Raw genomic sequence first — 16,354 nt, 5'->3', positions numbered from 1 at the left:
AGTTATCTGCTTTGTTCTGTTTGCTATCCCTTGAACCACTTAAAATCTGCCTTTTGTAGTCGTTAAAATGCATTTTGTTTAAGCCCGGTTTATGTAACTTCTACAGGGGGGACGGGAGTCATGCAAATATCTCTTCACATTAAGGAAGAGGGTGGATTTTTATGAGCTTGCACTGTACAGAAAAATCTGTACAACACAAGACAGTATTATTCTGGGTTTATCTCCCAAAAGGGGTGTGCACGTGAGTACTGGGGGAGTCCTCTCACACAGAGCTGACTTCAGCTGGGGGGTGTGCACATGTGCGCTGCAAGAAGCCCGAGAGCCTAGTTCAGCAAAGCAGGGAGAGGGAACCCAGGCTGGTTGAGCAGGAGAGGCTCATGAAATCCCAGTACATCAAGTGGCATCCCAGAAGAGGTGTCCAACCAGTCACAGCATGCACTAGTGTTTTTGCAGTAAAAGTGAATGAATGTATTTCTGAGATGCTGTAGAGCTGGCGTCTCAAACATGCAGTTCTTTCATGTGGCCCGCAAAGCTCCCTGCATGCGTGCTCCCCACTTCCCCCCCCCCCCCAGCCCAGCTTGCCCCTCTGCCTATCTGCAGGCCAGGGGTGGGCAAACTACAGCCTGCAGGCCAAATCCAGCCGCAGGATCGCCCCCCCCCCCCCATGGAGCTGACCAAAGTCCCTGTGGCCGCGGGGGGGTGGGGGCACAGCAGAGGGCTCTGTGCATTGTTCTTGCTTCCAGGCACTGCCCCTGGCAGCTCCCATTGGCTGGGAATGGGTAACTATGGCCAGTGGGAGCTTTGGGGGAGGTACCTGGAAGCGAGAGCAACGTGGAGCCCTCTGCACCTGCAGGGACCTGGTTCTGGCCACTTCCTGAAGCAGAGTGGGGCTAGGGCAGGCAGTCAAGGAGCCTGCCCTGGCCCCGGTGCACGCCGCTGCCACCCCAGAGCCACTCTAGGTAAGCGGTGCTGGGCTGGAGCCTGCACACTGAACCCCTCCTGTACCCCGCAGCCCAACTCCCTGCCCTGAGCTCTCTGCCATACCCTGCACCCCCTGGGGGCAGAGAGGGAGCAGAGTTGGGGTGGTGACTTCGGGGAAGGGGTGGGAGGGGGCAGGGCAGGGCCTCATGGAAGGGGTGGAGTGGGGTTGGGGCTGGGGACAGTGAGGGGGTGTGTCAGTGCATTGGCCTGAGGGCCACATCACTAATCTTCATGTGGCCCTTGTGATCATTTGAGTTTGAGACCTCTTTTTTAGAGAGTCACCTAGCAGGATTGGGAGAAAGGTTGGACATGTAAAGGATACATGCCTAAAATTGTCTCAGGATTGTGAGCTGGAGTAGCTTGGAAGATGGTGGGAATCCAATGAAATGGAGAAAGTTAGGAAAGGAGATGGTTAGAATACTGCAGACACGTTCCTATGGAAAAATGTCTGCATATAGATGGTAATCCACAGAAAAATAGTTGGTTCTCTCAGCTCTGTGTGCATAAGGGAGAGTGAATAATGGACAGATCCTTTATTATGTGTCCCTGAAGTGGGTGGCTGAGTTGGAGCACATTCGGTGACTCCCCATCTCCTACTGTGGCAGTGATTTGGGTGGAGTTCATTGTGAAATCATAATGTGGTAACATCACTACAAATCTGAAAGTGATTCAGGGAACTTCGCAGTCTTGCCAGAAACCATCCCATGAAGTAGTAGGGAATCTAAGCTGCACACTGGCTTAAATATATTTTTTTCACAACCTCTTGAAGCTTCATACTTAATTTCTGCAGAAGCAAAGAGCCAAGTTGTCATTCCACTTTAGTCAGACAGCAGTTAAGGTTACAGCAGATGTACAGGTCAAAGCTGGTTTTAAAAATGGGATTCTCTTTTGGGGAAACTTTTTTACTGAAAATGTTAGTGTGTTTTTGGTTTTTTTGGGTGTGGGTAGTGTGTGTTTGGGGGGGGGGGGGTCCTGAAATTAGACAATTCAATGAAAAGGTTCAACTTTTCAAATTTTTTTTTTTTCCCCAATCGTCTCTAGTACAACTGGAGAAGCATTGGTCTGTTTTGAAGTTTAACATAGACCACAAAGAAATGACTCCCTTCTTCCCACATGTTTTCTGGATATTTAGTAATATTACATTCATAATGTGTTAAAAGTCATTCTTGATGACTTGCAGTGAACCCCTACTGAAGCTATAAATATCTTAGTGTTTGCCAAATCTGCCTGAACTGGTTCAAGGGGTTGAAAATCATCTGAGCAATTGTTTCTATCTAATGGTTTGCAGGAGGCCATTGGCTCAAATCTTGATTCTATTGAAATCCGTGGGATTTTTCCTATTGAACTTAATGGAACCAGGATTTGTCTCTTATTTCAAAAGCTATTCTTTTGAAAAACACATGAGTATTGCACTCTTTTTTTTAAAAGGGAAGTGGGACACTTTTACATTGAAAACAGCACTGCCTGGTATAGGAGCATCTGCTCAAGGAGAGGATGGATAGAGTAATGGTTCTAGAAGACCAGAGCTCTGTTACTACTCTGATTTCCGTGTGTGAACTTGGGCAAGTTGGCCTGTGCATCCATGTCACCCCCTGTAAAATTGGGATAATACTTCCCACCATATAGGGGAGTTACAAGGCATTAATATAGGTGGAAATCCTCTGAAAAATGCTGTAAGTACCAAATACTGTCAGTGTTGGTGCCATGACAAAACTACAAAAAAACGGTCGTTTAACTCAATTATAATGTTTTGGAACAGAAAACACATCTGACCCTCCTTGCCCCTACTCCAAAAACTCTAGCAGGCATATCTGTTTTGAATCTGTATTAAGAGACTTATACCACTAGCTCCCAGTTGTGTAATGCACAAGCCTAAATGTCATGTTAGCTTTAACCCAAACAACAACAGAAAGAACAGAGAAATTTCCCCTGTGTTTTATGAGTGAAGCTTTTGAGAATTGTACTAACCAAATTCTGCTGGGGTAACTGACCCTTGGTGCTACATATTTTCCTCAGACTGTTTTTGTATAATCATGATGTTGAACGAATTTTTTGTTCAAATGACTAAAATGTCTATCTGTTGAATAACTGAAAATGAAGAGCAGACATTTTGTCAAATGACTCCAATTGCTTGCTGAATTTGCCAGAGAAATAAAAGGTTTTCACTTCCTTCCCATTTGACAGCACTGAATCTCTCATCTAGTTACTACAAATGTTGTCTTTGTATCATGTTCTTATTGCCTGACTCTCCAGTCCATGGTCACACACAACTCCTCAATAAGTGTCTTGTGTAGGTAAGGACTATTGGATGAGGCCATACTTGGTACCATTGAGGTGCAAGTTGTGCTGACTACATGAAACCTGTCCTGTGAAGTGTATCATTGTGGCTGCCGCTCCACCGTTTGCAGAAGTGTTGGGAACCTGGTAGCTTTTTAACTACTGTGTTTAACTCTGCTGATAGCACAGTGGTTTAAAATAATGGTAGCCTGTCTATATTGCCAATCTTGCCATCACCAGTGGAGTTGAACCAGTGGTAGCAACTCTGGTTCAAGCATAGAAGACATTCAGTATCCCTGATGGTTGACCAATAGCATTATTTTTAGTTAAGACTTTTGGTGGTATTTTGAAAATTTCTTGGATCCCCTGGCTTCTGCCAAAATGTGCTATGGTAGTGGTGATCTACTCTCTACCATTAACCATTTTGATTAGATTAGACTTCATTCTTTTTGCTGCGTGTTGCAGAGAGTCCTCTACTTCAGAGTCTTTTTTCTTTAATTCCCCCCGCCCCTTTCATGGAGGTTAGCATGCCCCCAGTCACTGCTAATGCTTTCTATTAAACCATTGCTAGAAATTAACTTTTAATGTAAAAAAGGGTTGACTTCTCTGACCCTGACACCATCCTTAAATAGTGTCATTGCTCCTGAATATTAAACAAAAATGTAGAGGCAAAAGAGTTAATGATGCAAGGTTTTAAGAATGATACTTAAGCAAGCTGAAGTCAGGAAATGCAGGGCTGAGGTGGAGTGCAAACTGAACTCACATTCCCTGATTTTTGCTATGCTTAATTTAAACTTTCTATTGCAAGGAATGTTGTCTTTTTTTTCTCTCCTTTATTTTCAACTTCTTTAAAGAATAACAAACAAGAGCCGGGGAGGGGGGACAGGGAGAGAAGAAATCCAGAATTGAAAGGAAGGGTTTAGAATAGAAACCTTTCCCCAAAAGCAAGTGTAGCTGTTGTGATTAGGTGCTCTATAAATCACTAAAATTATAAAGTAACTTGCATTCACAGTAGGTCATCCTTCTGATGAGACTTCATTCCTTCCCTGCACATTTCACTTTGTTAGCAGAAAATAATTCCTCTTTTGGGAGGGACTGGGTAGGTATGAATTGCTGCTCTGAAGGGAGATTAGGGGGCTAATCTGTTTAGTTTTGAACGTCACACCCTACTGAGGTGTGGTGTAGGGAAAATTCACACCTCTGCTTCTCATATTGCTTGTATCTAAACACACTTGAAAAGGCAAATGTCACCAAGTGCAACATTGTGCTTGTGTTGTCTGTCTTCTGTCTCCTTCTCTCCCCTGGGAAGTGAGGGTTAAACTGGGTGGTGGAGGAGGGGCATGTTACCACAGGTGTTGGGGTTGGGGTGTGGGAGGAGGTTAGTGGTGCAGGCTCTGGTTGGCACTTACCTCAAGCAGCTCCCGGAAGCAGTGGCATGTCCTCTCCCTGCACGCTCCGAATCCCGCAAGCCCCGAATCCCGCTCCGCAGCTGGAGTGCTAGAGCGGGGCAAGCGCCAACCCTGCTCCCTGGCAGGAACTCAAGGACTGGATTATGTCTGATATGCTGGCTGCGGCCGTGCTTTGCCCACCCATGTTTTAGCCCCTCCACATATGTATGACTCTTGCCTTAGTTTGGGACTGCTTCCCCAGCTGAAGAAAGGTTTATCAAATCCTCATTGGAACAGGAATAATTTCACAAAGGCTCTTGGATGCAGGACCCGTATGAATGCATGTCCTCCTGACTCTCTCTGCGCTCTCCCTCCTCCCCCACTGTGGGATAAGCAGCCAACACAGCTGTAGAGTTGGCTTGATAGTAAAAAAAACTTGTGCACTGGGGGACACCCAACTGTGGGAAAATGCTTTTTCCTTTTTTTAATTGGCTTGGGTACTGTGAAGAGAGAAGCTGGATTTCACTTGTCTGGGGAATTGGAAGCTTCTCTCTGGAAGTGAAGGATAGGCGGGTTACAAAAGCCCTGCTCCAGAGAATTGATACTAGTCGTGTTTCAACTTAGAGAATCACTTCTTAGCATAGACTATCTTTACTTAAACAAAACCATCATATGTTTTTAGCGTCTGGGTGTGTTTGTTTTTTTTCCCCTGTTCATGTGAGTTCTTGCTTGATGTAGATTTGATTGTGCAGTCAGAGCAGTTACTCAATCAGGCCTTTTGGGTGAATGGTATTCTAAAAGTAATGGTTTGTCCTCCTTTCTTCTGGCCTTACAAAAATGATATCTTGTTTGTTTTTCAGGCTCCCGATAAAAGGAAAGCATTAGAAGAGACCAAAGCATACACAACCCAGTCTCTTGCCAGTGTTGCTTATCAGATCAATGCACTGGCCAACAATGTACTCCAACTGCTGGACATTCAAGCATCCCAGCTGCGGAGAATGGAGTCCTCCATCAACCATATCTCCCAGGTAACTTTTTACATAGTTTTTTTTTTTTGTAGGATTTCAATTCCCTAAGTTTGCGGATCTCGTCATCTAAAAACTTTACTGGGGTTTTAACCCACTTCCACTTTGGTGGGTCTTCATCTTGGCAAAAGTAAAAATGTTATCTGTGAATCCTGTAACTTTTCCTCTAGTAATGAAAGATTCTGTTTGTTCTGCCTCTTATAAATAATGGTTCTAAAGGTTGAGAGTTGGGTAATTATAGTGTCTTTTATTTTAATAATCCTTAATGTCATTAGTTTTTCTGTGGAGTTAAGTTTAAAAAGCAACCTTTCAACTCTAGTTTACGAAATCTGCTAAAATAGTAAAATACATAATTAAAATAAGCTAGTTTTCTTTCTCTATTTGAACTCTGAAGAGAAGAGTTCGCTCACTGAAGCTTCTAATCTTTGGATTTTAAATGGAAAATAGGTGAGTCTCCTATTCTAGAGCAAAACGGAAAGAAAACTCTAAAATATTTATTAGTAGCAAGCCAATATTGTCTAATGTTCCTGTTGCTGTGACACTATTAGCCTCTACTGGAAGAAGTTTCTAATTCATATCCCAGCATTAACTTATTCATGTAATCAAATACGGTTAACTCAAATATGGAATTTGGGTTGTGTCTTCGCCGTGACTTTGGGACTCTCCATGAATTACATAATACATTTTTTTGGTGATTTTTTCCAAGACGAACCCATCCCCTTTTAATGTTTTGTAACCTTGAAACAGACAAAATGAAGCACCCACCCACCCCTAATGCATTATTTAAGTTACGGACTGTCTCTTGCCTAGCTGCTTCCCTCTGTCTCTTCCCACATCTTTTCTTCACTCTCCCTGCCACTTTTGTATGTCTTGCTGAGGATCCAACATAGTGATGTTGCTAGTTGGTGGGAGCAGTTTGCAGTTGCCACTGTTGGAATGGCTACTGGACAAATGTGGTCACAAGGAGGAAAAACAGAAGAGCACTTCTAAATGTGGAGTATTTCCGCAAGTGAGGAGCGTTTGAAAGGTGTGGCTAAGAAAGTGCCAGAACAGCAGGGGAGTATTCTGAGCTCCTAGTTTTGGGCTACTTCAGCAGCAGGATTAGTGAATCTGCTGTTGAGTCAGCTGGAAATCATGTGAATAATTGACACAATATTAGAAATATTCTCAACCCCCCCCCCCCCATCTTGAGCCTGTGAGAGGTGATGGGATGTGTTGTGCATTGAAAGAGTAAGTGGGGGGCTTGATAGGTGAGGCCATATGGATGGTAGGAAAAAGCACTATGCTGGTATCGTCAAGACAAAAGTGTTAGTTTTTTTGGGGTTACAGAGTGCAGGAGGGAGGATGGAGAGAGTCTAGTTAAACACTTCCAGTCCTTCAAAAAGGTCTGGTTCTTGGGAGTTAGTTGTTTACCCAGCCCTAATTATGTATTCACTAGGTAGCTTACCTAATAACAGACTATGGAATGACAGCAAGGTCTTGTTCAAGTCAGACCTTTCCCATATACTAAATAAAAAACTTAGTTTTTGGAAAAACAGATTTTGAAGGGGTCTCTTTTAAACTACTCAATACTTCTGTGTTTGTGGGGATTTTGAAACCCTTAGTTGGCCAAGCATCCCATATTAGTTGTATATCTTTCCTGACCACGCACTTGCGATCAGAACTTTTCTGTGACTTCTACTTCCCTCCCCCCTCCAATCAACTTCTGGTTGAACTGAGCTTACAAAATGCTGTGGAGATTGATTTTAAAATCTTCCTGCTGAGAAGGAGCTGCACTGTACACTGCCGGAGGTGATGGGTCTTTATGGAATATGTAAATACACCTTGCAAATAAAAAGCCTTTCATAAAGTTGTTCTAAAACATTTGCTTAGTTCTTAATATGTATTTTGTATGGTTTTTTAATATTGCCAGATTTAAAAAGTCTCTAATTGTCATCTAACTACTAGAAGTAAAATTGCTGTAGATACGTTTCTAGTTATATAAAGGATTTGGAAAGACATTTCTGGACCCTCAAATCTCACTTGCCTCCAAAAAGAGGAACTGAATGTGCTAACCTTCTATCTCAACGTTTTCTCTTTCACTGCCATATACAGAATACCACGCTTTCATAACTTTTGGACACTCTCATGTCATCTAGAACAAATTACTGGTGTGTAAGAAAAGCAGTTCCCAGTCAGTATTGGGAAATTTTGTGTTTAAACTGAAATTGTTGATATCTCCTTGGTCCATTGATGAGACTAATAGTGTAAAAGCTAAAATATTTGATACTAGCACAAAAGGTGTAACCCTCTGTACTATTTTGCGTTTTGAATTGAAGGCACTATTCCGAATGTATTGAGTCACCTGATACATGAACTGTTTGCTAAAGACTGTGAACAATCAGTGCTTTGTGGAGCTTTGCAAGAGTCTTTAGCAAGATCTCTTGTAGTTTCCTTGGCTGTTGGGTCTTTCCTGAAACTAATCCCAATTATAAAGGAATCTTTTCAGACTCATGTTACAAAATTAAAACTAGATACCAGTGATGCAAGTTCAAATGTGTGTGTGTATATGTGTGGCTGTTTTTTTAAAGGTTTTGTTCAAATTCAGTTCTTCAGTTATGTATTTAAAAAATAAAACACCACCCTGTGCAGTCCCTTACTGCCAATTTCAGAAACGGGTCTTTAGAATTTGTCTTCACTTGCCCCACTTGTATCACTTTTGAATATTTCCATTAAAGCAGATCAGATGTATGTATTTAAATTGGATAGTTTTCTTAAGTTGGTTCGAAAGACGAGGACCAGAGCCAGGCTAGTGGGCATAAGGACGTGCATTGTGCAAGCTTCTGCACTCAGCTTTGCAAACGTACCTCAGTCATTCTCAGCAACACTTCTACTAGTCATGCGCTTCTCTGGAGCATTGCTAATCTGTAGCTCCATTTGTGAAAAGGTATGGCTCTCTAGTTATTCTGTCCTGTGGGCAGATCTCCCCCTCAGTCCCACACAACACACAGTGACCATGTTCTTTTCCAGTCCCGTGCATGTTTCTGAAGTTCTATAGATCAGTTTGGATATTGGGCTAGAACATTATCAGTGTCACCTGCCTCCTTCTAGACTTTCTGGGTTAAATGGCCTGCTGTGTAATCTTGACTTTAAAAAATGGTTAAAATATTAGCATCTGTATTAAAGTTACAGGTTTAAAATAAGCCTTAATAAAATATTACAGTGAGCTGTCTTCCCTGTAAGGAAGATCCATAAGAGTAAAGTGCACAGTTTAATATAACAGCATTTCTGAAGAGCTGAGTTGTGCTCATGGAGAACTTGATCACTTATTATGAAGCTTCAGTTTAAATTTAAAGGCAAACCAAAAAGAGGCTTTATGCAAACAGATGAAAGCCCTATTTGAGTGAGACTTGACAGATTGGGCTTCTCAGAGGCTTTTCAGTGAGCTGCTTCACTGTTGCTTGTTGTTGCACTTGACTATGGAGATATGTTTATGGAGTTTTGTTTTAACCCTTGACACCTGCTTTGAGCTTTGCCACATTATTCCAACCCTTTCCATGCATGCCAAAGTAGTAAATACAAAGCTTGCCGTAGCATCTTTGGAGATGCTTGCAAAGCCCTTCCAATGCAAGGGAGTCTGTCTGCCATGATCACAGTACTAAGCACAGGGCTGGCTTGAGGATTTTGGGGAGGAATAGTGAGATGACACTTTTGGGACACACCCAAACTTTTACATTTGTGTCTCTCTCTTTAGGTCCCCATCCCACAGACTTCCAGCTGTAGAGGCAGCATCCCGCTGCTATATTTATCTCAACCTTAGTGATTGGTTTACTTGGTTTTATGTTTTAAAGGCTAATATAAATCAGTCTTCTCAAAGGAGAGCTAAAATTTACTTATTTTTTAAAAAAGTAGAGACTCTTTTGTACTTCGTTTTTCCCCAAAAATAACTGAGTCCCTTGGCTATGGGCTTTGGAGACCAAAGGGCTGCTCTCAGTAAAGTAAACTCTTTATTAGCGAAAACACTACGTGTTTTTGCAAAAAGTTGGGTCTCTGCACTGTCCTGAATGGGGCTTATTTTGTGGAGAGTATTAATATTTAGGTGCACGCACGCACATACACACACTGTTCTCTGATTGTCCTGGTTTCTCTCTTAGAAACAGAGGCTAGCATAAGAAATTCACTTAAGATGGAGAACTTTCAACCATTGCATTTCCACAGTCTGATTCTGGCTCTCTTGCTAAGAAGAGTTGGGCTGACAGGGACATCCTTGTTTACGTTTTTTAGTTTTGACACAGTAGCTTATCAGAGCTCACATGTATGCAAGGGCAGCTGCAGTACTGGGCGTAGCAACTAGTTTGTTTCCCCCTGAATATAAACAGTTTTTAAATAGCTCATTATTTAAATCAGTGCCTGCTGAAGTGTAGAGGAAGAAATAGTCCCTTTCAAGAGATAACATATAAGACCAAAAAATAAAATTAAATTAAAATTCAATGCGCAAATTCTTCCCCTTGACTCAAAAGCTGACTTCAAATGTGTAGAGATCTGACAAAATGGAAACTTCTGACAATAAATGTAATTCCCTGGGCTATGTAAGAAATAACTAATAGTTCTTCTGATGGCATGAAAAATGTTGAAAACTTTTAGAACTAGAAATTGAAGGCCCAGATTTAGTTTAAAAGAATAGTGCCTGTTAACCTCTATTTCATCATTTTGTGTACTTGGCTTTTTACTCATATGGTGTTCAGACTCCTTCTGTTTTGTAATGTTGGCCAATTAAAGCCAGTAGCACTAATGGAACACACAGATGCTATCTTTTTCTCCTCAGACTCTCAGCTGTTGGCTTGAACTGTCCTGCGAATGACATAAATGCTTAGAGGTTGATTTTACATTTTAATGTATGATCAGCCAGGATTAGCATGGACTTCAGGTTACAGCTAATTTCCCAAGAGGTTCCAGGACTTTATAAGCCTACCCAAATGTCCAAAACCACTCCAAGCAGTAGCAGATTATTAAGCACTGATCCACTGATTTGTGGATCTAAGTCTTGGCTGTTGGGACATAAAGCCCAGCTGAACTTAGATTCTTAGACTCTGCTGGGAGTGTGCCAGAGAAGAGTGGAACAGTCCCACAAGAGATAGGAATTTAGATGAGGTTGAGGGCTGGTTTTAGCTGTACTTTTGACCCCTGTATATTTGAGTTAATATGATGTGTTTTATGTATTGGGTATGATCCATGGTATAGAATTAAATTCAAACACCCAAAGCAACAAATGGTAGGAGGGCAGAGCATGTGACAGACCACCTACTGCTGTAGCTGTGCTTACCATGAATAGCAATGCAGTGACTGATATCAGTAGTTCTGAGGGCATGTCTACACTTACCTCGGGAGTGATCAATCCAGCGGGGGTTGATTTATCGCGTCTAGTGAAGATGCGATAAATCGAGCGCTCTCCTGTTGACTCCGGTACTCCACTGGAGCAAGAAACGCAGGCGGAGTCGACCTCCTGCAATGAAGACAGCGCAGTAAGTAGATCTAAGTACGTCGACTTTAGCTATGTTTGTTCACGTAGCTGAAGTTGCGTAATTTAGATTGATTTCCTCCCCACCCCCTCGCCTACTGTAGACCAGGCCTTAAGACTCTTATCTCCGGAAAGATGAAAGAACCACCTCCTCAGGCTCCAGCAGTGGTGGGCAGACTGATAAGCCACAGCTCCTCAAGCCACCCTCTGAGGTTTTTGCCCCAGGACCTGACATTAGACCAGAGTTATTTCCTGAAGGGGAAAGGATCTCACTTTACTCAAAATCTGTGTATACCACTTTTTCTGGTTTTTACACGGAGCAAGGAAGGACTTCGTTTCCTCCCCATCCCTGAGTTAGTATATGTATGCTAGTTTGATTTCAGTCATACCATCAGCCTTTAGGTACACAAGCTTTCTCTATCCATTTATTTAACTAAAAGTAAAGCAAGGCGTTCTCCATTCTGGACAGCTTCATGATGTTAGAGGATATTGGTGTGTGAGAATTATAAGGGAAAAATTGAATCTTGTCTCTCTTTTCCCACCAAATGAGTAATGGTGGGATTGCATGCCAAGTCAAGAGATTCACAGTAGCTTCACTCTTGTCTCAGAGGCACTGATTTCTATATCTGCAAGGATTATGATCGGACAACGTATGAACACAGAAGCTAGTGCATCACAGGGCCTTGCCACATTTCTCTACTGCAGACATGACTACCTCTATGGTTCCCTCTTGAATGTCTCTAACTCACGTCAACACATTCTGTTCTATATAGGGTCTCCTACCCCACATGTCCAGTAAGAGTTTTATCACCAAGAACAGCACCTCTTTGGTTGATGTTCTCTTGGGCTAGTTGGACCGGTGGGGGGGGAGGGGGTGGACAATGGACACACAAACTTCATCTGTAGCTCCTGCACTGTTTGGGGAAAATCCAGTTTTTCTTAAAATCCCTCCTCTGGCACAGTAGTCACCATGCACATCTCTGAAACAGCATCCGCTGACTGTACGAATCCAGATTGGTGCCCAACTGGTAGATAAATGTTTGGGTAGCTTCCACAGCACAATTGCTGCTGGCCTGTAAGGTGAAAGAGTATTTGTATTATGGCAGAGATTTCTATTTATTGTCACATTGTTCGTTCCTTCTCCAACCCACCTCTCTAATTAGGGCATATTACGGATTTGGTAACTGTTCCTGCTAATGAAGTAATCTTGATGTTGTCACATACTGAGATGCCATCCAGAACAGTGAGGGGTTGTCACTGCCTGCCTTGTAATCCTGGGTGCTTAATTTACTCTGCTGCTGTAGTGCCCTTGTCTGGATGCTCCCAAACAGCATACAAGCCTGCACTGTGTTAAACAACTCTGACTCAGCAACTGTGAATCCAGCAGCCTGGCAAGATGAACTGAACACCCCCAGTTCTGAATTTTCCTCAAACTATGTGCTCTGCAATATGCAGCCCTCCTCTGGACCACTGGGAGAGAGTAAAAAAAAAAAAATATTTTTTTTAAAGATACAGTACCCAGCAGCTTTCCACATTAACTGGAGTTAACATTTACTTTAAATCAAACACAGCAATGGTTGGTTTAGATGAAAGAAAAACAAGTTTCCTGGGATTTTAAGTGTGTTCAGGTATAAAGAATGAACTTAGAAATGGTTACAAGCAAATAAAAGTGACAAGTGCTTTCTAGAGAGTAAGACTACCTTAAACCAAGACTGTAGTTTTATTAAGATTCTGATCATTCTGCTTTACAGCAAGATGGCTGCCCAGCCCTTCTGCTCAGGATTTCCCATAAAGTCCAAAGTGTTCTGTTCCTGTGTCATCTTAGGTGAAGGATAACATGAGGTTCTTTGCTGCTCTTTTTACTCCTGAGGGCGTTCTGCACCAAAAAACTAAAAATTGTGCGCACTATATTTTAAAACTCTGCAAATTTTATTTATCAAATAAATGTGGAGACTCCAGCACGGCATTGGGAAGCACAAGCCATTGGCCACACAGAGGTGGGCAATCACTTGCAGCTCTCTCCCGCCCTGGGACACAGACTCAGCGGTGAGGCTGCATCCAACTCTGACGCAACGCAAGGACTGGGCCTGCCCCAAAAACACCTTAGGTCCCTGCCTATCCATGCCAGGTGCACCAGGTATGGGCTGGCAGGCTCAGCAAGGCAGGATCCAAGAGTGGAGGGGCTTAGTTTGGGGGATCCAGGTGTGGGTTCAGAGGGTTCTGTTTGGGTGCAGGTGTTTCAGTGTGGGGATCTGGATGCACAGAAGCTTGTTGGGGGATGTTCCTGGGTGCAGAGCTTCCTGCAGCTGTGGGAGAAATCTGGGGGTGGGTCTGACCCAGCCCCAAATCCTGTGTAGGGGAAGAGGAAGTCCTGTCCTCTTCAGCTGGGACTAGCAGCTGAGCCTGGTGCTGGGTAGGCGCCACCAACCAGGTCTTCCTCAGTCCCTGCCCCACAGTGATTTACCTCTCTGCTGGCTGCCCTGGGCACCTGAAACATACTGCTGGAGAGGGTTGCAATAACCACTCTTCTGGCTTCCCTGTGAAAGTCATTTTTCTGTGGGGGACATAAATTCTACACATGCGTAATGGTGCAGAATTCCCCCAGAAGTATATTTTATAGTCTAATGAATGTTTGACAGATTCTTTGGAAAGTTCTTCCCAGCCCTCCCCCCGTGAAGTTCATTCAAGCTATGAGGAAAGGAGGCATGGAGCCTCCTGGTGAAGGAAGTTCCATGCTAGCTTCTTCCACTGCTGGTGTTCAGGAACCAGATCAATTTGCATTTTAGCAAACTCTTCCCTTTGCCATGATGTGAGTGGTTGTCTCCTCCCCTTTTATGTAAATGGCATTCCCATTGTCTCTTAACGTACCTTGGAAATACCTTCCACGTGGCAGAACCACATTCCTTTGCTTACAGCAGGGTAACTTCACTCCTGCCTGGCAGACGCACTTGAATAACATAATTTTCAATATGTCTGTATTTCTGAATTTGTCCTCCATGTAGTAATAGTAACGAGCCGTATATTAACTTTGTTCTCTTATTTGACACCTTTTTAAAGGGAGGTTATGGCATTAGTGAGCTGGGGTACACCAAACTGGTCAGACCTACTGAAACTTACCAGTAGATACCAGTGAGTCCCTTGTTCCTTGCCATGCCATGATATAGCAGAAGATTACATGGTGAAAACTGTACATTACACCTGTTTCTCCACTGAAGAGCTATAAGCTTTTGACATATTTCATATTAAATGCAAAAGGTTGATGGAATCTTTGGTTTTCTAAAATCAAAACCAGAAGCCCACTACCATGAGAATTGCCCTGAAAGGGTGTTAGCTGGTAGGTTTTGTGCAGCAAAGGAATTTAAAGATTCCATAAACACTTTTAATCTTTAATGAAAATCTCTCATCTTTATGAGGCATTCAGTTTTTGTGGTTTCCTAAACATGCTTTTAAGTCAAAATATTACTCTTCAGTTGGTTATTCATTCTTCTCATACATCTGATTTGGCTGTCGCTCAAAATTAATTTCCCTTCTACTTCAAGTCTTTAAACAAGTGCTTTTCAAATTTGAACATTATAAACACCAGTAGTTTTATATTGGCATGGTGTTTTTAATAAACTTTATAAATGGTTGTGATATGGAGGAAGGAAATGCTAGGTACCAAGTGAGTGAAATGAGAACATACCCAGTGCGCTACTGGACTTTTTAACAAATATCCACAGTATACCATGTAGTTAATCAGAGGAGCAGTATATCTTTCTTGTGCTAACTACAATAGTCTTATGTTTATGCCGATCATTTGGGGAGAGAAACCATTTTGTGAAGCAGTTAACACTTATGCATTACTATATCATCCAAAATGACCACTCTTTGTGATCCGTTACTCAAACAAGTCAATGTATGCTATCAGATATTTGTGGTCTGAGATGTTAGTAGTAAGGAAGTATATGCAGGGATTTCTGTTTGCACAATTAAAAAGAGAATTCTTTAGTCCACCCTACAGGATGAGAAATACACTTCTGGGAATTTTGACTACACTAAAGAAAAACTATCCGTTACTATTGAAGTAATCTATGACAGGCCTCATGATTCCTCACCCTCAGTCTCTGGAAAAATCATGGAGCAGGGCCTCAAGGAAACCATTTTAAAGCACTTGGAGAAGAAGATGACTAGAAACAGTCAACATGGATTCACCAAGAGCAAGTCATGCCTACCAACCTGATTGTCTTCTGTGATGAGATAACTGGCTCTGTGGATATGGGGAAAGCAGCAGACGTGATGTATCTTGACTTTAGCAAAGCTTTTGATATGGTCTCCCACATTTTTGCCAGCAAGTATTTTTTAAAAAAATATGAATTGGGTGAATGGACTGTATGGTAGATTGTCAGGCTCAACAGGTAATGATCAACAGCTCGATGTCTAGTTGGCAGCCAGTATCAAACGGAGTGTCCCGGGGTCGGTCCTGGGGCTGTTTTTGTTCAACGTCTTTATTAATGATCTGGATGATGGGGAAGGATTGCACTCTCAACAAGTTAGCAGATGACACTAAGCTGAGGGGAGAGGTAGATACACTGGAGTGACCTAGACAAATTGGAGGACTGGGCCAAAAGAAATCTGAGGTTCAACAAGGACAAGTGCAGAGTCCTGCACTTAGGATGGAAGAATCCCCTGCACTGCTACAGGCTGGGGACTGACTGGCTAAGTAGCAGTTCTGCAGAAAAGGATCTGGAGATTACAGTGGACGAGAAGCTGGATATGAGTCAGCAGTGTGCCCTTGTTGCCAAGAAGGCTAATGGCGCATTGGGCTGCATTAGTAGGAGCATTGCCAGCAGATCGAGGGAAGTGATTATTTCCCCCTCTCCTGCACTGATGAGGCCACACCTGGAGTATTGCATCCAATTTGGTCCCCCCACTACAGAAGGGATGTGGACAAATTTGGAGAGAGCCCAGTGGAGGGCAATGAAAATGATGAGTGGGCTGGGGCACATGACTATGAGAAGAGGCTGAGGGAACTGGACTTGTTTAGTCTGCAGAAGAGAGGAGTGACGGGATTTGCTAGCACCTTTCAACTACCTGAATAGGGGGTTCCAAAGAGGATGGAGCTCGGTTGTTCTCTGGTGGCAGATGACAGGAGAAGGAGCAATAGTCTCAAGTTGTAGTGGGGAAGGTCTAGGTTGGACATTAGGAAA

The 16,354-nt window shown here is 42.8% G+C and overlaps 1 protein-coding gene across 9 annotated transcripts in view; it reads left to right on the top strand.

The window, feature by feature from the left end:
- The window catches only part of ABI1 (abl interactor 1), a 120,370-nt gene that overhangs the window by 32,324 nt on the left and 71,692 nt on the right, over positions 1-16,354 (top strand). For all 9 annotated transcript variants that reach the window (XM_073334294.1, XM_073334295.1, XM_073334297.1 and 6 more), the window contains exon 2: positions 5,507-5,674. In XM_073334294.1, coding sequence (XP_073190395.1) covers positions 5,507-5,674 — 168 coding nt within the window. The remainder of the gene's footprint in view (positions 1-5,506; positions 5,675-16,354) is intronic.

Source organism: Lepidochelys kempii, chromosome 2 (genome assembly GCF_965140265.1).
Source record: "Lepidochelys kempii isolate rLepKem1 chromosome 2, rLepKem1.hap2, whole genome shotgun sequence".
Classification (NCBI taxonomy): domain Eukaryota; kingdom Metazoa; phylum Chordata; order Testudines; family Cheloniidae; genus Lepidochelys; species Lepidochelys kempii.
Note: the sequence above shows the minus strand (reverse complement) of the source record. Positions and strands in the feature narration are given on the sequence as shown.